This window comes from Diadema setosum, chromosome 10 (assembly GCF_964275005.1).
Source record: "Diadema setosum chromosome 10, eeDiaSeto1, whole genome shotgun sequence".
Classification (NCBI taxonomy): domain Eukaryota; kingdom Metazoa; phylum Echinodermata; class Echinoidea; order Diadematoida; family Diadematidae; genus Diadema; species Diadema setosum.
In genome coordinates, this window is record NC_092694.1 from 8,391,713 (window position 1) to 8,414,828 (window position 23,116).

The 23,116-nt window shown below is 39.3% G+C and overlaps 1 protein-coding gene across 1 annotated transcript; it reads right to left on the reverse strand.

Annotated features, from left to right (window-relative positions):
- Positions 1-1,539: 1,539 nt before the first annotated feature.
- Positions 1,540-21,915, reverse strand: LOC140234368 (eukaryotic translation initiation factor 3 subunit I-like). The gene is made up of 9 exons (XM_072314424.1): positions 21,824-21,915; positions 15,968-16,148; positions 15,395-15,460; positions 14,020-14,169; positions 12,437-12,564; positions 10,248-10,361; positions 8,918-9,007; positions 7,928-8,094; positions 1,540-3,517 (listed from the first exon to the last, which is right to left on the reverse strand). Exons 1-9 carry the CDS (start codon positions 21,824-21,826, stop codon positions 3,436-3,438), a joined length of 981 nt encoding a protein of 326 aa, XP_072170525.1. The 5' UTR covers positions 21,827-21,915; the 3' UTR covers positions 1,540-3,435.
- Between the last annotated feature and the right edge of the window lie 1,201 nt (positions 21,916-23,116).

Genomic DNA, 23,116 nt, shown 5'->3' on the forward strand with positions numbered 1-23,116 from the left:
TCTTCTTCTTAACTTCTTCTTGTCCGTTGTGTTGTGGATGTGTGTATGTGTTGTTGGTTTTTTTTCTCTCTCTCCCTCTCTTCTTCCATTGCAACAATCAGCCGACAATTGACCACATAAATGAGTAGGCCTGCTATCACAACAACTGTCAGTATCTGTAGTCTTGGCATATACATTTCAAGCAACTTAGCAAAGGGGACTCTACCCTCTGAACATAAACGTGAATTCAATAAATACAGAAAAATAGTAGAACACAATGAATTCCAATGAAATTTGCTCAAACTGTTCAAATTCAAGTTATGAGTTTTTTTCAAGTTTTGTTCAAATCCATTTACCGTCAGTTCTGGATGGGAAGGATACAGCAGTATGTAATGTCACAATAGTCACAATACGATGATATTGCGAAAAATTCCACAAAATTTAATTTTCCAGAAAAAAAAAAGTACACTCCCTCAAATTATTTCTGAAATAATGTCAACTGTGGTATCATCCCCTTTCCCTTCAGATAGAGGCAAGAGCTTTCACGTCATACTATAGCAAAATATTGTATTTTATTATATTGTATTGTATCAAATTGTGTTATATTGTATTGTACACACAGGTGAGATACTCTTTGTATTTTCTTATATTATTTTGCTACACGAACTGTGTGTATGACTCGCATCGACTCCATTGTACACTTTATACAATGAAGTATTTAAACAAGTTTTATTCTACAGTGAAACATATACGCACACACAATAGGCCTATTGATTTGCCTGAAACTTTGTGTAAACACCAATATTCAATGACAAAGCACAGTGCATGCACACACACACACACACACACACACACACACACACACACACACACACACACAACCATGTTACCCTAGTTCTCCATTACTCTGGAACTCTGGAACTGGAACTGTGAGGGTTGGATATTTTCACACAATTCTTTTTTCTTCTACTACTTTTACTTCTTTTTTATTTTGCATTAAGTCAGCTATTAAGATGATTTTCACGTTTTTATTTCTGTGGAATTAAAACATTGAATAATTAATGTAGTATTGCACACAACCAACAAAAAGTTTGTGTACATTTATTTTCATGCCAGTTTCATGTCATGCGAAAGCACGATGCACACACACACACACAAAAATAAATAAATAAAATCCCACATTTACAGATATATATGAATATGCTACTCAAAATATATTTTTTAAAGCACTGTGTTGGCTACAATGGGGCTGTTGTTTTGATTTTTTTTTTTCCAATTTAAACCCCGGCCCACTTGTATCTATGAATGCTAAACAATTGCAATGAAATGGTAAAGCATCAAACCACAGAAATGTGTGCTTGCATGTTGTTTGTTTGAACTTGATTGGATAATATTCCTTTCTTGTGATGACTTGAGATGAGTTCTGAATTTCCATATAGGTCTGAATTTCCCCACAGGTGGAATATTTACCATAATACAGTACTGTTACTGTAGGCAATTTTACATGATACACAACAGAACACCGAACAATCAAGAACAAATGCAGACGAAGGCAGTAAATACAATTTACTACAGTTGGACATTTATTTGAAATATCGACCTTTTGTTCACACATGAACATGTCTTTCTATGAGCAAAACTCCATAGAGAAACACATGTTGAGAAGTTGGACACTCAAACCTGTGCATGGATGAGGATATCTAAAATGTGCAAAGGATCTTGAATAATATTTCATTTTGTTTCATTTATTTATTTTGTGAAGAGAAGAGTAATCCGCATGATATCTGTCATGAAAGTATTCCATACTACTTTTCTCTTGGCATTTTGACATTCTGGTATGCACATAAATATATATATATATTACATGTACTTGAGTCTATAATAAAGAAAAAAAAAATGCAACACATATTAAGGAAAAAGGTGGTTATTATGTTGAGTATCTAGAGTTCACTTTCCGTTTGGGTTCAAAATCAATCCATTTCAACTCAAGGGTATGCTACACATAAAGAATATCCCAGAATGAATATAGGTGTGACTCTGATGGCATACTAGTATACATGTACACTCCCTTAATCAGCTTCATTTTACATAATGCCAATGCTCACTGCACCTTTCAATCCAATTTATTTTGGGAGTATACTTCTACTGTATATTGTACACTTTTAGTAGCAGTATGAGACATATACATGCTTTCATAGCTCATATTCACTGTCAGTTTGAGCTGCTGTACAATTATCAGCCTACAGCCCAACCCAAACCCACCCCCCCTTCCCTCCCCAGTTTTCCACGCTCAAACACAATATTGTAAAAGTATGTAAGTAGACACCAAAATGTCAACTTTCAGAAGAAGAGTACATTTAAATCAACAACATAGGCAAAGTCTGATTACACCTGAAAAGAGTCTCAAAAGTTTTTGTTAAACAAAATTGGTGACAATCAAAAAACATGGGAATTGGACAAGAGGTTGATGAGGTCATTCACAATTCTTAAAATTAATTGGTTTGCCCATGAAAACATCAGTTATCCCTTTTCTTGGGAAGTTCAATCACATCTTCATTTTTTTTTTTACAGTTGTTGCATCTGTAGAAACATCAAATTGGGAAGAAATAATTTTGTCTATTTGAATTCATGTCAAATCAAGACTCATGAAGTGAAGATTTGTGTGTAAACTAGGGAACGACAGAAGATTGGGACTGTGACATCAGTACATTTTTTTGTTTAATTTGCATAATATATACATGTATATTATGAATGTGACAGAAGGACCGAAATCAATTCTTCACATCTGGGAAAAAGAGAGAAAACTGTGAAACAAGGGTTATTTTTCTTTCTTTATTTTAAGCAATATTGGCAAAACTTCCACTATCATCTGGGAAAAGTGAAAAAATGTGAAAGGTTTTTTTTTTATGCAACCTTGACAAAACTTCTACAGTTCTCCTCCATTTTATTCCATCCAATTTATCAAAGTCAGCTCGAACAAGGGGCAAATTTTGACTGTACTTTGCCTGGACTATATTCCATGGCACATGGACAACACATCATCTCCTTCAACTTTTCCAGCAAACTTCTTCGTTCCTGTTACAAAGACAGTGTCTCACCAAATACTCTAGTACCATGGCCCTGCATCACATCAGGTAGATACCACTCATAAATTTGTTCACGACATCACTAAGCCTCCAAGTCTGGGTCAATGGCAATTGTGTGCAATTAAGAGAGAGCTTCGTGATACTGAGCGCCGTTCAGCAGACTGAGATATGGTGGTACCAAGCTCTTTCAGTGACATAATTTCTGCAGCATGTATTCGTCAACATTCAGTGAAGAGACATGCATGAAATCAGATGGACAGGGAGCGTCTTTGTGCCCGATTGAGGGATTGGGAAGGAGAAATCTGACTTTATAAATAATAATATCTCAATAAGAGAGAAGAAAAGGGAAGGTTCTGGAATCTACAACTGTCTAATATTCAAACTCAAAATCATAGTATTGTGGATCAAACGTGTGGACTCGGACGTATCCGTCTTCCCCACCACTGCTGTACCTGTAATAAAAAGAGAAGGAGAGAGAAGAGAGAGAAAAAAAAATAATAAATGACAGGGCTATAATGTAATAACTGGTGATGTTTTCCAAGTGTACAATTTACAATCCATACAAGGAGAATATCATTGAAGAGAAAAAAGGAAAATATTCTAAAATATAAAAATATTCTAAAATATTCTATCACACAAAATGCAAAGCTGCAAATCTTTGCAAATCAAACACTTAACTAGTGCAGAGTAAAAGAAAAAGAAAAGCAGAACTTGCTATGACGGCATATTTCAGTCAAAATATGGAAAATACAGTGGGCTCCAAAAACAACCAGCTTCTCAGGACTCGTGAAGTTACTTTCTATAGATATCTAAATTTTTTTTTTATATCAGCAAAAGTGAAGTACAAAGAGTATAAAGGCACTTTCAATATTGGGTCATGATATATTACTGTATTTTTTCAATAATGAAAGTTTGTTTCATAGACTTTCTCTATACTGGAAGTCCACTGTAATAAATATGGTCTACTAAATCAAATTTCAGGAAAAACATTTTCCATTTCAAATTGATATATTCTTCATTTGGATGAAGAAAAAAAAATGTTCTGTGAAGAAAAAACAGCATAATGGTTGACAGCTCTTGGAAGATGGGGAAATTCAGCCTGCTGGCAGCAAAGTATTACTGTACTTTTTTTTTCTTTGTTAATCAATAAAGCACTTGACCAATTTCATTTAAAGAAAAACAAATGTCATAGGTAAATGGGTAGCCAATGAGAACATCTCCAAGAGTTGATAGCAATCGCAACAACAGACATCTGACTACACCACGATGAGCACACTTAAAGGGGAATGGAATCCAGATACAAATGTGGATTGAGTGAATGCAGCAACACATCAATGAAGACTGATAAAATCAGATAATAGATAATCCAATGAGAAGTTATGAATTTTTCATGCTTCAATGCCTCCACTGCTTGATGAGAAGACTACAACTGTTTTTGACGTCATGCACGGACGAAATAAACAGAGCATTTGCTGTTGTTTGTTTGTTTTTTGTTTTTGGGTTGTTATTACATGTGGCTGTAAAAATAAAGAATAATTCTTGATATGTGCTACAAAGCCACTAGTCCCCTTGCCTAAGGAAATCAATATTTACTGTGTGGCAAGTACAACAAATAGCTACTTGCCTATTACATGTAAGTAAACATACGAGCCCCTTGCTCACATGCCCTTTTTCACTGGTGGGAAAGCTGCACAATACCTACAGTATGTCAGTCAGAATTGCGAACTTGTCTAACTCTCTTGACAATTCATCACTTTTTGGGTGTCTGAGTTTTTCCCCAAAATTGTTACTGTTCTACTCTGACTTTTCTGTTTTCATACAATGCAACATAATGTCTCGATGCAATTTCCCATAAATCTGTACAATCTAAAGACAGAGCACAGCAGTAAATCAGAATTACTTAAAAATGACGACATCGTGTGTGTTCAAAACTAATGAAAAGTTGTCCATAGCATGGCTCTAATGTGATGACTGCCCTCTAGTGTTCACTATGGTCAACAGTAGCTGCTATCTTGCAGATCTTGTTTACAGTTTTGCTTATTCAAACTATAAGCGTCTTCATCACATAAAACCATGTAATAAGAGTTTTGGTTTCCTTCAACAAAAGCTTCACCACTAATATCATAACATCCTTGATAAGCATTGACTGGAGTATAAACAAGAGTCAAAAAGAAGAAAGAGCCTGGTAAAAAGAATCGTACAGGATTGTTACAGCACTGTAACTTTGGTAAGTGGTACAGTACATACCGAAACTTTTTGTTGAACTTTCAGTGATTTGTTTCGCCACATTCATGCATCAAGCATCCCTCTAAATAAGATGTATTCTCCTATTACAACATGAAACCTTTCAGTTTCATACGTGCTCAACACCAGAGCTAGTTGAAGGAAATGCATCCTTATTAATTGGGGGGCCAAGCTTCTTTTTATAGACTTGGGTTTGTTTGTTTTTCTGCTTTGTTTACATCCCCTCCCCTCCTACCCCCCCCCCCCACCAAAAAAAGAAAAAAAGAAAAAATAGTAGTGTTAATATTCACTTAACTAGAAATGTCGCTATGGCGACTGATGCCTCCGCCATAATGCATGATTCTCCCAATAGATGTATAGTACAATGTCTTCACAATGTGTGATGACAGTTTCACATAAATGGCAAAATATTTAAATGACAGGTTTGTCAGAAATATCTTGAATGTTCACTTTCCTTGAACTGGGTTTGCTATAATTGTCTAAGAGGGCAGGTACACATATTTGGGGAATTGAGGATTTTTACTTGACTTCTGACCGTCCCTTTTATAAGTTTATGCATTGAGTAATTCTCAAGGTATGAAGGAAGAGTGTAAGTACAGTACAAAATAGGTTGGTTTTTTTTGCATTTAAACCTGGCCTTTGACCCTTAACCTTTGACCTTCTGGCTGGAAATTTCCCAGAGAATCTCCATTAGGTAATACATGTATATATTAAGTTTTAAAACTAACAATGCAAGCATTGCATAATATACTAGTATATGGGGGAAATAGTAAAATTTTGAGGAGTTGACCTTGACCTTTGACCCCTTGACTATTGACCCATGACCCGTAAGTTCCCTAGATAATCCCTGCCAGTCAGTACATGCGTATGTACCAAGTTCCATGAAAATACATTGAACCATTTGCGAGAAAAGTGAAATTGTAACATTTTCACCTAACCTTTGACCTTTTGACCTTTGACCTTATGACATGAAACTCTCTCTGGAGAATCTTTACACAGTAGTACATGTCTACGCTAAGTTTTGAAAAAATACCTCCGGGCATTGCATAGATATGGGGAAAATAGCAACATTTTTAGCATTTGACCTTGACCTTTTGACCTTTGACCTCTTGCCAATGTCACTTACATCTACTTAACTAATTGCCCCATCATACATCATCCTTGGACATAGTCTGGTGAAAGCTGCTTCATCCAGTCTTGAGTTATCGCACAAACAAATACAATTTCATGATTTGACCTTGACCTTTGACCTTTGGCCGATTTCACCCAAAATCTAATCAAGTAATTGCCCCATCATACTTTATACTTGGACCAAGTTTGGTAAAATTCCAGTCAATATTACTCAAGTTATCGCGTAAACGAATGCGGACGGACGTACGTACGGACGTACGGACGTACGGACGGACGGACGGACAACCCGAAAACATAATGCCTCCGGCACCACTTCGTGGCGGAGGCATAACTAGTAATTATTTTAAGCTGTATGCTGCCATTCGTGAAAACATTGAAAACAATAGAAAAACTGTCGCCAAAAAGGAAACAATGCTTCTGATCATCTTGAATTAACTAAAAATCACAAAAATAAAGCTACACCTAGTCTATCAGAGATGACCATGAGGTAACAATGTTGGCTTAACTCTAAAAAGACTGGGGAGGGGGGCTGATTGAGCCACCCCATTCAACATTTTTCATGATAAATTCGTAACATAAAAATCTTGGGCTGTGACATTTCATGACTTTTTTCTTTTAGGTTTTGTGCAACTTTTGAGACCAAATTTTTGATGCCCAGGTACGCGGTTTTGATGTTACACAATATTTTGTAAGTGCATGTAAGACCCAAAATTGCTCAAAAACATGATTTCATGTACAAATCCAATACAAATTTTGTTTGTAGCCAAAATTCATGAATCTGTATTTTTACTTTTACTAATAAAATAAAATCAATTAATTTCTTGTTGCTTATGATCAGAATAGTGTCCCCAATGATTTCAATCAAAAAACAATACAAAAAAAGTCGAAAAATACAAAAAAAAAGTCGAAAAACAATGAAATACGTAAGAAATTTTTTACAAATATTAAAATTTATAAGAAAACAAATTTGATACCGCCAATTTTTTTATGTACATTCAATGAAAATCCTAAAAAAGTACCTAGACCAAAAAATAGCACTTTCGGACCTTTATTTACAGATTTACAGGCAATAATCTAATTTCATGCTCAATCAATTGGAAATAAATGTGAATAATTGGGGAATGATTCACGATTTAGTTTTGTAGATTACGTTATGGGTGACATGCGTACCAATTTTCATCACCATCGTGCGGTCAAAGGTCAGCCCGCTCCCTCCCCCCAAGTCTTGCTAGTCGTCAAAATAATCAAGTCTTTCTTGGGTTAAGCACATAACTTTGAAAGCTGCAGCAATATAAAATGCCACGAAATAAGTGTAAATTTACTCAATATACATGCCATTCTGTGTCAGAAGTGTGATGACTAATCACTGCTTCACAACATTGAAAACCCTGGCCCCTGCATGCAATCAAACGTAAGTCACATATCAGCCAATTATGAATTGGCATAATTTTCTTTCTTTTTTTTTTTCTTCCCTACAGACATCTTACCCTCGTCCGTCAGGATGGAATGCCACACTGTTGATTGGACCAAAGTGACCCTTGACCTTGCCAAACTCCTCCTCAAAGACGGAATGGAAGAAGCAGGCGTCAAATTTGCCAATTCTGCTCGACGTCCTCGTCACGTCCATAGCCTCCTGTCCTCCTCCAACGAGCACCTGCATGGGTAGGATGCGTGAGCAACATTCAGAGATATTATTGGAAGACACAAGCTACTATCAAAACTGAAGCCAATGGCAAGCTCTTGTTCAGGTCACATGACCATGCATTCATTTCTCACAACATGCACTTGGGGCACTCAGCATTCAAAACACGACCAATCATCTGCATGTTATATAAGCATTGTTAATTATAATTATCATTATTACAAATAGTAAAAACTATCTCCTCCTCCTACTATCTCTTTATAGAGGCATCCTCTTCCTCTCAATGCTTTCTCTTTTCCTCCACCTCTTTATCCTCCTCTTCCTCATCATCCTCTCTCCTTCATCTCATCATCTTCCTTCCTCCTCCGTTTTTCCCTCTTCTTTGTCTTTCTCTCCTCCTCCATCTAACTACATATGTACCACCCATCCTCCTCCTATTCCTCCTTCTTGTCATCCTTGTCTTGTCATCCTCCTTTTCCTCTTCCATCTCATCTCTCTCATGCTCCTTCTCCTCTCAGTTCTTCTGGTCATTTCATCGTCACCTTCCTCCTCCTCTTCCTTCTCCTCTGTCCCCAGCTGAAAATTTTGGTCAGTCAATGGCTATGCAGTGGACTCCCATTATAACAAAATCTCGGGACCAGCAGTTTTCTTTCGTTATATCGAACTTTCGTCATAACCGAACAAATAAAAAATTAAAATACATACGAGAGGATAATGTTCGGCCTGAATTTTTACTTCGTTGTAACCGGAATTTTGTTATAACTGTGTTCGTTATAACAGGAGTGCACTGTAGAATCAAGACAGAATCGTTTGGGAGAGAAAGAATTCTACTTACATGGTCCCTGAGAGGTGAGATGGCTGCTGAGTTTACTGGCCTTTCTGTCTTGTAAGTCTTCAGATGTTTGAGGTCTGGCAGTTCTATCAGCTGAAAATCAAACAAATAAATGAATTCAATATGAAGGAATAAAATGAGAGACAGACTGCATTAACAAAGAACAACCTTCTAATGCAATCTTATAGAGTGTCTACCTTACATGGGCAACAGTAGCAAATATTTTCATTCAAACAAAAGAAAAGCAAGAGAGAAAATAAAGGTATGATGACATGACAGGAGACCATTCCTAATGTTCTCCTGTGAGCAAAACCTCCTCTTGTACTCCAATGGAAAAATATTGTAAAACCAGAAATTTTTCGCTTGCATCCAACTTTCATAAATTTAATAAGGAGCCAAGATTCCTGAAAGTAATATACACACACTAAAAAAAAAAAAAAAAAAAATATATATATATACATATACTGTACGAGCTGAAATTTTCGCGGTGGTTTTATTTTCGCGAATTTCGCGAATCGCCTTTGAACCGCAAAAATAACAACACGCGAAAATAACAACGCGCTAATAGCTAAGTTCAGTTAGACCCTCGCAACCGCGAAATTAACAACACGCCAAAATGTCCTCCAAGTAGCAATTCGCGAAAATATCTGTACGCGAAAATTTCAGCTCGTACAGTATATATATATATATATATATATACTTCAAAGGATATTGAATGAAAATTATTGAGGGTGTGTTTCTGCATATTCATTTCGTTTCAATTTTCGTTTTGTATACAAGGAGAAGACTCAAATGCTGACAGTCTGTATCACATATGGAGGTGCGATCTTGGAAGCAGAAAGTGAATACAAACAGACATCCCAAAACATTACCTGGGCACGCACTGGGCATGACTGAGCTGCAGAGACACTACTATACAAATTGTAATTTGGCATTTGGCGTCCTAGAGGAGAAGATATTTAAAGATTCCTCAATTTTGGGGGGTTTGGAGCTCCATGGGAGGCCCCCAAGGGGGGCACAGTGCCTATTTGAACAAATTGCGATTCTATCCGCTTAGGGATGCTACTTGCCAAGTTTGGTGAAACGTCATGGAGTTTTCAAGGAGATCAAAATGTTTAAAAAAAAAAAAAATTTAGGCACAACGGATGAAGCACATCACACACTGGATGGTGAGCAATCACAACAGCTCAGTTGAACTCAGTTTACTCTTCTTTACCAGACATCATACAGTTTTTGCCATCAACACATAGCCAAACTCATACGCCACCAGCAGACTTACTGGCTCAGCAGTATATACAGATCCAACAAAAATAGGCTGAGCCACATCACTCACCTTAGCTGTATTGTCTTTTGATGCTGTCACGACGAGGTCATACTTTATGTGCTTCTGCAAATCATTTATACTCTTGGTGTGAATTTCACTGTTGCTCTCAATGATGTCTTGCATCTGGATAGGGAAAATTAAAATACCATGTTGCAAATACAGTTGAATTGATCATCATCGCTGTGGCGACAAGACCTCGTATCTACAAAATGTCAAATGTTCAGGAGAGCAAAAAAAAAAAAAAAAAATGGCAGTCAAAGCGCAATATCAAATGGGATAGTTTATCATTTGACATGCTGTGCTGGCTTCATTTTTCGGGTATGACAGCTAGGATTTGGATAGAACATTAATGAGCTGGTTATCTGGACATTAGTCAAAGAAAGTCATTTTCACCAAAATTTGAGTTACAAGGTCTTGTCAACCCCGCGACGTCATGCTGTTGAAGTTGACAACATAGTTGAAGTGTTACTGTAAACAAGAAAAAAGTGTGGTGTGGAAAATTTCATTCACCCTGCACACTAAATGTGACCCGCTACAACAAAAGTATTCGAAAGTCGGGGGAGGACAATTTTCTGAAAATGGCGTGATACTATTCCCTTGCTCTTCCACTTTGATTTCATACATAACACGAATCATGAAAGAATTCCTTTGCCGAGATATCAATGATTTTATTAGCGCAGATCGAGTGGTTTAGGAAATCAGCGTTTCGAGAAAACTGCCTTCAAAGTTTTCCTTCCAACGCTACCATGATCAAGGGGAGGCAAGACAGTTTCCACCGCTTGACAATACAAGGTATGCTCTTAGCAACCTCCACAATGTTCATTCAAGCTTAGCGCCAGCGGTCTACGCATGACCAATCAGTAACCAGAATGCTACGCACTGACCAATAATATCACTCCCTCGTTGCTAGGGGCGGAGTCTAGCTGCGGCACTAAATCCACATCTTCGGACACGTTTCTGTACCGTTGAAAGTAGGAAAATTATGGCCCAGAAAAATGCTAGTTTCTTGCCTTTCCTTTGACCATTTAGCTTTTCAGCAGATGATAGACAATACATTAGACTACAAAATTACGCAAAAAACAGAAAACTGATAGTTTGGACCGATTTTGATGGTTTTACTTCAAACTCAATTTTCTCGGTTCAGCCATCAGTGACTTTAGGATCCTTTTGTTGTAGCGGGTCACAAATGAACTAACATGAAAACTAAAACATGACTGTTTCCTTTTGAGATGCTACTTCATAAACAGAAATACCAACACCTAGAAAATTTGAAAACAAGTACAAGAGTTCCCTGAAATCTGTCCCATGCGACAGCAAAATTCATTTGTGAGAATTGTCACTTTTAAGTCCTATTTTGTGGAATATTATGTTCACCAAAGATATGACCAATACTCTGTACAGCTGATGTCAATGGAAACGCAACTTTGCAAAACAATGACCTTCATGTGTAGGTGTTTAGGTGTGCTGGTGTGTGTGTGTGTGTGGGGGGGGGGGGGGATTCACCTGAAAAATGACAAAAAGAAAAGACACACCAGCGAACATAAATGCATTTATTTGCTTGTTTTCATTATCCACCTGAGAAGATGGCTGGATAGCCCAAATTCAGCTGCACCAGCTGGTCTTCCATGGGGTCCAGCTGGATGTGCAGAGGGACCACTTCACCGAGTTAAGTACCCTGCTATTTGCGATGAATGAATGAAGTGGGGTCTTTTACATGCATGAGTTATGACTCTCTCATGCATGGGACCCCCACTTCATTTCCTATCTGAGGGGAAGAGTGTTTTGCCACTACGAGAGGGGGCGGCATTATAACATCGACAGCATTGCTCAGGGAACCGTGCTGCTATTCGAAAGGTGACATGACATTTGCGCCTGCAACTATTGCTCTGGTCTTATTTTCTCTAGGGACTAAATAGGGTTAGGGTTGTGATAGGGGATTGGGTTTTGTCTGATGTGAGGATTAGAGCTAGGGTTATGTTTGTGGGTAGAATTTTTGCTTGGCTTATCGTGCAAATATTTCACGAGAGCAATTGTCACAGGAGCAAATGTTATGGAACCATTCGAACCCACACCCAAACTTGAGCCATGCAATTCCAAGGCAGATGTGCTACCAACTGAACCACATTGCCGCCCACTCACATACACAAAATCTGCCAGGTGCTTTGTGAATGCATAATGGTTCTTTTGTAAAAGCTAACCTTGACATCCCAGAGGTTGAGAAGACCATTTTCATGGCCGGTCAGAATGGCCGTGTCCTGATGCGTCCAGATGGCTGAGGTGATCTTTGGTCCATCCATGGGAATGCGCATGAATGGCGCATTGTTTTCTGCCCAAGGAGAGAGATTCAAAGCATATTATGTAACATTTAAAACAGTCAGAAAAAAAAGAAAGAAATGGAAAAAGAATGCAAACTGTCATTGTCAATGGAAAAAAAAAAAATAAATCTTTTATCAAAGTTTGGAAATGGCAAAACCTGATTTTTAGAGAAGCTGGCTTGCTTTGTCCAATTGATGCACTAATAAGCAACTTTATGATTAAAAAAAAAAAAGATAACAAAACTAGAAAAACACTCAGAGAGCACAGACCTCCACAAAGCAGCTCATTTCCACCCATACACACAATTAGCCCTATTGAAGCCTTTCGTTTACGTCATCAGCTTCCAGCTGCATGGTGCCTCGCCCAAGCAGAGCATGTGCTTTAGTGCACGTATTGCAAACCTCAAATACACAAAGCTTGAACTCCCAGTTCATTGACCCTATCTGCAAAAGTGATGTCTATAATCATGTTTTTGTAAAAAACAAAATTTAATAAAACTGAAAATGAATTGAAGATCAATAATCCTTCAAAAATTAATGAAAATTCCAAAATTACTATTAAAATGAAATCATCTGTTCCTTGTGTCATTATCAACTTTTCCTGCACAGTTTCTTACAAATCCGTTGTAACAACTTTTTGAGTTAGTTTGCACACAGACAAAAAAAAACAACAACAACAAAAAACAACACCTTTAAAAACATAACCTCCTGCCTTAGCTGAGGTAATAATAATGCCTTTGAAGCAGTGCCATATACTTAAAGTTTCTTAAGACCGTGCTCAAAATAGAAAGTACGATAGTTCCAAGAGGAGACATGGGCTTAATGCACATGTACTGTGGGTGATGTTCATACATAGTACTGAGAGTACACTCTTTATACTTTGTCATTTCTGCACTGTATACAAGATCACTTTTATCACTTTTATTTTCTGCTATGAGTATGGCGGTAAACGACTCTGTATCTTTGACACTATGTGTGATTCCAAACTCGCTCAAATTCATGAACTCTGAAGACGTAGAAAATGTGCATACTACACAAAATGCACGGTCAGACTGGCAAAAGATTGAGAAGATTAAGTTCGCAATCTATAAGATCACAGAGTTTTGCCAGTGTGACCGCAAACTTCTTGCGAAACTTTTCACAAAACTTCTCACAAAACTTCCCACTCCAACTAGGGATACTTCCCTCACCCCCGACAAACTTCTCGCCCTGTTTGCGGGCGGTGTCTCCAAAGCGAGGCCATTGTCATGTACAGATGTGCATTGTTACGTCACAATCACTAGCCATCGGACAGCGTGCTCCTACTTCTTTCTTGTGCGCGCGTACCAATGACCCAAACTTCTTGATCCAAGTTTAGCTGCCAGTGTGACCGCACGACAAAAGATCGCGAAGACTTCGCGATGTTAAACTTCTCGATCTTTTGCCAGTCTGACCGCGCCCTAAAGAAGAAAATTGTCCCCCCATACCGATTTGGTTGCCATCCCTGAGGTCGTAGACGCACAGGTCACTGGTCTGCCCCATGGTGCTATCGGTGGAGGTGAAGAAGATGTTGCTGCTGTAGCTGAAACCATTCGACCTGACTGCAGACTTGTACTCCAAGGTACCGATGCACTTGCCTGTTGCCAGGAATAAGACATAGAAAATGCATTATCATCCACTTTCATCTAAAATGTACATGTTTTTATCACTCTCTCAATCTATATATCCATCTAGCTATAGATCTATCTGTCTAAACATACAAACGTACAGAAAGACAGAGTAACACAGACAGAGACAGATAAACATAGAGGAACATGCAGCGTATCATCACTGGGGTGAAAAGACCTTGTATCTCAAATTCTGGTGAAAATGACCTTTTTGGATTAATAATGGTCAGATAAACAATTAAGTGATATCCTGTCCAAATCCTAGCTGTCTTACCCCAAAAATGAAGCCGCAATGGCATGTCAAAGGAAAGGCCATCCCATTTGATATACAAGTAGTATGTGCTTTGGCTGCCATTTTTTTTTTTTTGTGTGTGTGTGTGTGGTTTTGTTTTGTTGGGTTTTTTTTTTGCTCTCGTGAAGATCTGGCATTTTGTAGATACAAGGTCTTGTCACTCAAGCAATGACATGTTTGTTGGGTTTTTGTGCATGTTGTTTTTTCCTTCTGTCCACTGCATGGACTGTCTATCACATTTCACACACACACAAAAAAAAAAAAAAATCATGGATATAACATAAAACCTACGATTGTAGGTCAACACCTTCACTGCTTTCTCAATCTTTCACACCACATGCCGGAGAGCGATAAGGATCCTGATTGTGGCTTCTACACAGTGTGAATGAGCTCAATAGAAGAGCTTTTAACCCTTTCAAGACTACTCCCGAGTATTCTTGGGATGCACACATCCTACTTACTTGGCTGTGTGCAAGATATATGAAGCAACGCTGAATTTTCAAATATGGTAGGAACATACATGTATAACTCCACCATCATGTCTCATAACATTTACAGAATGCTTTTGTTTTATTTGTCAGTCCCTCTACTCATTTATTGAGCATGTGAGATGTTACACCAAATTTGTGTGCATTCCAGGTTTACATACCATGTACAATTTAAGGTATAACAAATGAAGCATACTGGAAAAAAATATTTGGTTGGGTTTTTTCTTATGGTTCAAATGGTGACTTTCTTTTGGACATCAATTTTAGGGTGTCTGGAGCAGTTAAAAAAAGAAAGTGAAGAAGATAGATGAGAGAGGAAAAGAGAGAAGAAGAGAGTACTGATACATATGTAAGTACATTGTATGTGTGAGAGGGTGGGGGTGATAAAACGATGTGCGTAAAAGAATAAGAATACCTGTTTTGACGTCCCACATTTTGTGACAATTATCGGCACTTCCTGTAATGGCTTTTGTTGTTTCCCCTGGAAAATACTGTCAAGGAACCATTGCCATAAAAGATGGAGAAAAAACAAAACAAACTCGCATTCATTTTAATCTAACGTTCAAGTTTGGCCACAGAGAAAAAAATATTACAGTCACAGCGGGGGGGGGGGTTGATGCATAATTCCTTGAAATTTGCTTAAAATATCTTCTTTGGCTATTTTTTTTTTTTGTCCATTATGGCCCGAATTCACGAAGGTGGTACAAATGAAACCATGGTTTAAACCATGGAAAAAAACCATGGAGCACCAAGTGTCGCACAGAATATTTCGTTACGGAATTGGTCATTTTGTCGTCAAAGAAGTTACCAACTTGATACCTTCAAAGTGAAGACCTATCTTTTCTAGAAACTTTGTGAATATGTGACACATCATGCAGCAGTCAGGTGCCTTAAAATGTGTCTACAGATAAATATGGTGCTATAATAAATGCTGTTTCATCATCTTCATCATCATCATCATCATCATTACATCTTCATCAAAGGATACAGTCCACGTCTATGCACCACACTGCTCCGCCGTGTCCGTCGAACGTCCCCAACCTCTCACCATTCAGGGAGAACCAGATGTTTGGGGTCGTATCCTTGGCACAGGAGAAGAGGAGGTCACCCTCTCGGTTGTACTTGATCTGGGTGATGGACCGCTCATGGCCGAACAGGGCGATGGGTTTCTGGAGAGGGCAAAGTGTTGCAGTTCATGAGAGTCAGTCATATGCTTAGCTTGTGATTGGATTTCATAAACAAAATCATGTGAGGGAAAATTTTTAAGTTCTGCATGGGTAGTACATTCTAACATGTTTTTCTCCTTTGGGGAACATCTTTGAGTGCAAACAAATGGCAAAAGGTGCAATATTAGGATGCAATGTATTTTAATGTGTGTGTGTGTGTGTGTGTACGCATGTACGTGTGCAACTAATCTTTGTTTTTTTCTTGTCAGAAATGTTTTAACTGTTTTAACTGCAAGTTTGCTCGAAGAAGGTCTTACTTCGCCGATTGACAAAGAAGATCTTACGCCACCGATCGACGGTGGCATGGCCATGCCAGACCTTAGAAGGTACAGTCAGCCAGTCAGCAGCGACACAAATTATACAACGCTACCATTATCCTGTACATACTACTCGGACACTGAATACGACATTACAAGTAGGGCTTACCTCATGATGTTCATGCTCTTCATGTCATTGTGCACATGTTTGCATTTAAGTGTTAATATGAGTAATATAGATTAGGGACAGGCTGCGCTTGTGAAGTTTGATGTACTATTAGATCCCCTATAGTCTCCATCGTAGCATGTAATTGATCCTCTAATCAATGACATTGTACCTCACTCAGCACACTGCACGCACCATGCCCTTTATCCCCATCACAGCAGACAACGACAAGCTTGTTTGCTACAGCTTTCAATTATGAAGGGCTTTCCCATTTATGGCCTTATTGGTAGGGTTTTTATCCCACAATGCCTTTCAAAAATGACATCATCGCTTTCTTCCATTCATAAGCTTTATGTTGATATCAAGTACTCCTCCATGGCTTTTTGGAAACAGACATAAATTTTCCTTGTAATTTTGCCCTTTCTCATGAAATTTTCTGGCGATTTTCTGGTGAAAAACGTACGTACCAAGGCAAGTATCCTCAACAATTGCACCAAATAAGTAAGTAGATCTATTCAAATTGAGGACATTTTTCGTACTTTAATAAGTTGGAATTCATCCGCGAATCTGGCATGGGCCCTACTCGTGAAATAGGCCCCACAGCTGCGTGTCCGTACCAATACTACGGCGGCTCACCTGTAGATACTCCTGAATTCAGCCCCACCGTGTAGCGTTCATCAGTATGGTGGTGGGGCTTTCTTCCACAGTATAATACTTGTGAATGCGGCCCCACCAAACAGTGTTTATGCGAGATTGATACAGCGTTGGGGCCGATTTCCACAGCATAGCATCTTTCGTCCTCCCTTTCTCCCATTTTTTTTCTTTGGTCTTCAACTTTTTATTCTCGGAAGGACTCCCTACCTTGACTAATTTAACGGCCAATTTAACCATAAATACAATCCTACCCAACGCTAAACCCTAACCCTAACCTAACCTTGCTTGCTAACGCACGGGTGCACACGCACTGCGGCGCGGTGGGGCCTATTTCACAATTTTGCCACAAATCTACCCTCCAGTAATACCATGACTCGATATTCTTCCCTACACAGCGCCAATGCTTCACGTTTGGGCTGTGTTTCGCAGTTAGGTCTGAATTATTAAACTGCACCAGCGACCCCAACCCGTACCGAGTCGGGGTCGCATGGCAGCCCTATGGCTATCAGAGAAACGCTTGATATGGCTTAGCATTTTGGTGACCAGAGACCAAAATACAGGGTTTTACACTGAAAATCATAGCTGTACTGTTAGATAAGATACTTACAATCAGAGCCGCCGAAATCAATTTACAATACGATCTGTTTTAAGAGCCCAGTGAAAGATTTTATCTGAGGTTTTAGTCCTTCTGCACTTCGTACCGTAGTACAACTTACAGAGCGCATGCGCCAACAGCCTTGCTGTCAATCAGGTATGGACAAAACGTAGTACATATTATAATACACAATGTACATGATGTACGCGTGTGGAAAAAAAAATGTTATTAAGAATAGAGAAGGCAATATCTTAACAGAAACAACTGACGTCCTGGATCGCTGGAAAGAATATTGTAGGGAACTGTACGAGGATGAGGAAGTGGAGGAAGTAGCAGAAGAAAGTCCGCTAAACTGGAAGATAAAGACATCAGAAGACAGTCGCCTGACCCCTCTGAGATCTGAAGTAGAAGAGGCAATGAAAGCTCTGAAAGGAGGAAAGTCACCAGGATGTGATGGGATTCAAGCAGAACTACTCCTTGCTGGTGGTGAAGCAGCCATTACATTGATGCACAAGCTCTGTGTGAAGATATGGCGGACAGGGGAATGGCCTGTTGACTGGTGCCGTGCTCTGTTTGTGCCCATCCCAAAGAAAGGTGACCTACAAATTTGTGAAAATTACAGAATAATCTCCCTCATATGTCATGCAAGCAAGATCATGCTAAAAATACTTCTTAGTAGGATCACTCATCAACTAGAGATGGAATTGAATGATGCCCAAGCAGGTTATCAGGAAACATCGGGGCACTCGAGACCACATCTTCAACCTACAACTGCTTATTCAAAAATGTCATGAAATGAACCAGGAGGTATTTATTTGCTTTGTAGATTATTCCAAAGCTTTTGATAGTATTAAATATAACCATCTTTGGAAAGTGATGCTGGAAATGGGCTTCCCCCCCTCATGTAATTAAGTTGATTAAATCTTTGTATGCAGAACAACAGTCAGCTGTTAGATTGGAATGTGGCACTACTGACTGGTTTGGCATCAAGAAAGGAGTACGACAGGGACGTACAGATTGTATACTCTCTCCAGCACTTTTCAACATCTACACAGAGAACATAATGAGGGAAGTACTGGACAGAAAACAAGCAGAAAATTTTGATCTCCTACATGTTGGAGGGAAAGAGCTAGGAGATTTGCGATATGCAGATGATGCAGCTATAATCTCTAAATCAAAATTTGGTTTGAGAAGTTTTGTCACAACCCTAAATGAGAGAAGCAACTTATATGGTCTGAAAATGAACGCATCAAAGACAAAAGTTACGTCAATGGCTAAAGAGAAGAGGGGAAATGATGAAAGAGTTACATGTAGCATTAATGGTTCAATACTGGAGGAGGTTGACAACTTCAAGTATCTTGGGGTGAGAATGCAGCAAGATGGTGATAACAGCAGGGAAATTAAAAGCCGACTAGCTATGGGCTTGAGGGCATTAAATGCCATGAAGAAGCTGTGGCAAGGACAAGACAAGGAGACAAAACTCAGAGTTCTCAGAGCCTGCATTTTCCCAATTGCAACCTACGCATCCGAAGCTTGGGTTCTACGCAAGGCAGATGAGAAAAGAATCTGTGCATTTGAAAATAAATGTTATCGCAGAATTTTGAGAGTCCCGTGGGTGGAACGACGAACAAATGAAGACATCAGAAAGGTAAATTTACTCAATGTACCTAGTGACTGGCTACTGAAGTATTACACAGAAAGATCCGTCTGTCCGGAGGACTCTTTTATTTTGCCATTAACACTGTCCTCCGTAGACAGACGGAAGGTATTAGTACCGGTACCCATTGCTGTGGGGATGTTCTTAACCACTGTCTCTATGGAAAATTGGGTGAGGTACCTCACCCTTCTCGATTGCGTCTAATTCACGGCCCTAGGTCGGCAAATTTAATCTTGTATAGTGAAATCAACTATTAAAGAATATACTACACTCACCAGATTAATGAATAATCCAACATTTTGGTAGAATTTTCAACGTAAAACACACATCAACCAGCCCGTCGCGTCGTCACGTTCAAACTGCAGAAACATACAGTATGAATCTATTAGCCAATCACATGCGAGGTAGTTTCTACGTGTTTTTGTCACTAAAACACGTACATGTACCTCGCATTTGATTGGCTTACAGATTCAAAATGGCGACTTACAGCTAGCGAACGGCGATGTTGCGATATGGATGAAATTTCTGTGTTATAACCGAGTTACTGTGAGTATTTCAATTGCACAATGTGAGAAATCTACCTACCCCAAATATTGCTGCATAATGTGTCCTGTCATGTCAAACTTGTTTGAATGTAAAAAAGCTGTCTGAAATTTGGTTTATCGTAACGTCTGATCTGTGCGCGACTGCTCCCCACAGGAGCTGGCATCAGTGACTTCGGTCTGTATACGGAGGGGATCCGTGAAGCTAGACGCAGTCTCCGCGGAACATTCCCCGACGGACAGATACAGACCGATCGCGATCTTTCGCTTTCAGTCAACCGAAGTATGTAAAGAAACAGAAGCTGGGATACTTTGGGCATATCATGAGACACAATGGGATGGAAAAGAGAGTCCTTGGCCCAATTTCCTGGAAAGCGTAGTAGAGGTAGAGGGAGACCAAGATGGGACAGAACGGTGAGGGAGACATTTGGTTCTATGGAGAAAGCAACTAGAATGGCTCAAAACAGACATTTGTATCATGCTACCGTGAGGGTAGCCTGACCAGACCGCTGTGCAAACAGCAGTCTGACATGTACTAGTGTTTAAACGTTGTAAACGACCGTCGCTTTTGACGGAAGACCACAAAAATGTCTTTTATTTTGTTTGATTTTAACAGTATTACCACCCACCTATATCGTATTTTGCTGATGGTTGAGTTGAATTTGGTGTTTTGTTGGTATCCAAACCTTATTGTTGAATTTTTCGGAGTAGATTGTGCGATGATTCACAAAATCAACGAACTACCACGAACGCTCAACCCGAGGTACCGTGGTAGCATTTTACGTACGCCCGTGCGTTTCTTGTGTTACGTAAAGCTTGTCGTCTTCTACGTACATGTTATGTGTCATGTATTTCTGCACGTGCTGCTCTCATGATTTGACGTCACTTCCGCTCGCTCCGACTAGCTCATCCACTTCCGCTCCGACTAGCTACGTTGTAGTGTAGTATAGGAGAGTGATTGCTATTCAATAACACGCAGCGCGCAGAAGATGAGGAGTGAAGCGATACGGACACTTACAGACCTGATTTTAAGGACGGATTTCGGTGGGTTTTTGACGAAGTAAAAAAAAAAATACGCATAGGCCCTACCGATTATTGAATGATTATCATAGATTACGGGGATTCCTTACATTTTAGTTTTCCACGATGAATAAAGATATTCATGAAGGAAATGTACACCCACCGCTGAAAATAACGTCTGCGAAGGAGTAGAGGTGCAGCCGCTGTCGCTTCGCGACAAGCGGCTGCGTGTACGTGTAGTTACCGTGTCGTGAGGGAAGCTACGCTCTGACAAGAGTAATTTATGCTGCGACATAAATTTATAGATTCCGAATCCAAGCCAAGCTTGCTTTCACGGTCAAGTTCAGCATAATCAATAATCGATGGATATCCATAGGTAAATTGTCAGGTAGAATGTCTACTGCAATGGCATAGATCCTATGTCAGGTTGGAGTATGTAGCTTTTCGTTGAATAAATTACATTTAAACTTTAAGTAAAGTTTACTAGACTCTAGTAAAATTTACACATTTCCACACCGACATGACCGACACAGATCGCAGTGTATGGGACCGAAAATTACATTCCGCACTGCATACTACACGCGACGCAACGCCGCTACGTTAACCCGCCATACGTTGCATAAAGATGGGGGAAAACAGTTGCTTGGATAGTGATTTGACAGTAAAGATTAGTAACAATGGCCGTAACAATATATGATAATGAAAGTGTGCACCTTCGACATCTTACCATTTTGAAAACCGTACAAGGCTAGCGCAAAAAGATACAAATTTCCTTCACTGGTTAGAACAGAACTCAGTCGTCGCACGTGTACGATTCCCGCAATTGTGAGTATAATGCGTGCAAGAGATTATTAAACGTACATTTTGTACGTGCTGTGTAATGTGTGCGTACGTAGTCCTCCTCTTGTGAATACCCCTCCCCCACCCCTCCCCCCCCCCCCCAGAACTCTACCCTATATACACACACATTGCGTGTTTAGAGTTCAGCTGTGTCCCCCTCCCCCTCCCTCCTCCATCCGTATTCTCTTTGCCAGCCAGCGGCTTCACATCGGTCGGTCGGATGGCCACTGAATAAAAAAACGACTCGCTCGCTTGAAACTCTGTCCCCATGAGCACGACAATAGACATGTCTTGGAACTTTTTGAACTTTATTTGTCTTTCTTCGGGTTATAAAGCAGGGCTACATTATAGGTCTAAACACTGGACCTGAAAAAAAAAAACAAACAAACAAACATCAAAATCCCTCAAAAAACAGCAAACAAAAACACTGAATCTAAGCTTGCTTTTGCTGGCTTGGAGACGTGAAGTGTAGGTTCACATTATTATTTTTATTCCGCAGGGATAAACAATGGACAGATTAGATCTAAAAATAAAAAAATAAAAATAAAAAGATACAAAAAAACCCCAGGTTTGCTTTAGATAAAATTTTGCTGAATTTTCTCACCATTTGATATGTGACGTCACAATCTGTAGTCTTTTTCATGCAGTGATTTTTGCACCAAAACTTTAAAAATTCAGAACCTTTGAACTTGCAGATTGTCCGACTTTCCTAAAACTTCATAATAAGAAAGGTTGTCTTTAATATCGTATTATGCTATTGCTGTATTTACTATGTAGGGTCCCCTTCCTAATAAATCTTGATTTTATTTGCCTGTAAATGATCTGTGTTTATTTGGTTCAATCAAAGCACGTTTGGGCTATATGGATGGCCTAACATTTCGCCAAACAAACTACATTGTTTTTCAGGATTAAAATCAATGACTGTACACTGCACTTTCCAAAGATTGTCTAGTCGACGGTCCCTCCAACCCACCCCTTCTCCTTCCTCTCCCTTTCGTTGTCTCCCTCCCTCTATTCCCTCCCACGCTCTCATTCTTTCTTGCTGTCCCTCCCCCTCTCACCCTTCCTCTCGTAATTCTCTCTCTTCTCTCCCTCTCCCTCCCTCTCTCTCTCTCTCTCTCTCTCTCTCTCTCTCTTTCCAATTTTTCTTATCCTCTCTGAATCAGTCTGGCCCTCATCG

Excerpts from the sequence above, each read along its gene's own strand:
- LOC140234368 (XM_072314424.1), bottom strand. Across the intron at positions 12,565-14,019 it reads CAGGGATGGCAACCAAATCG|AAAACAATGCGCCATTCATG; the intron begins GTATGGGGGGAC and ends CTCCTTGGGCAG. Across the intron at positions 8,095-8,917 it reads TCTCACCTCTCAGGGACCAT|GTGCTCGTTGGAGGAGGACA; the intron begins GTAAGTAGAATT and ends CTACCCATGCAG.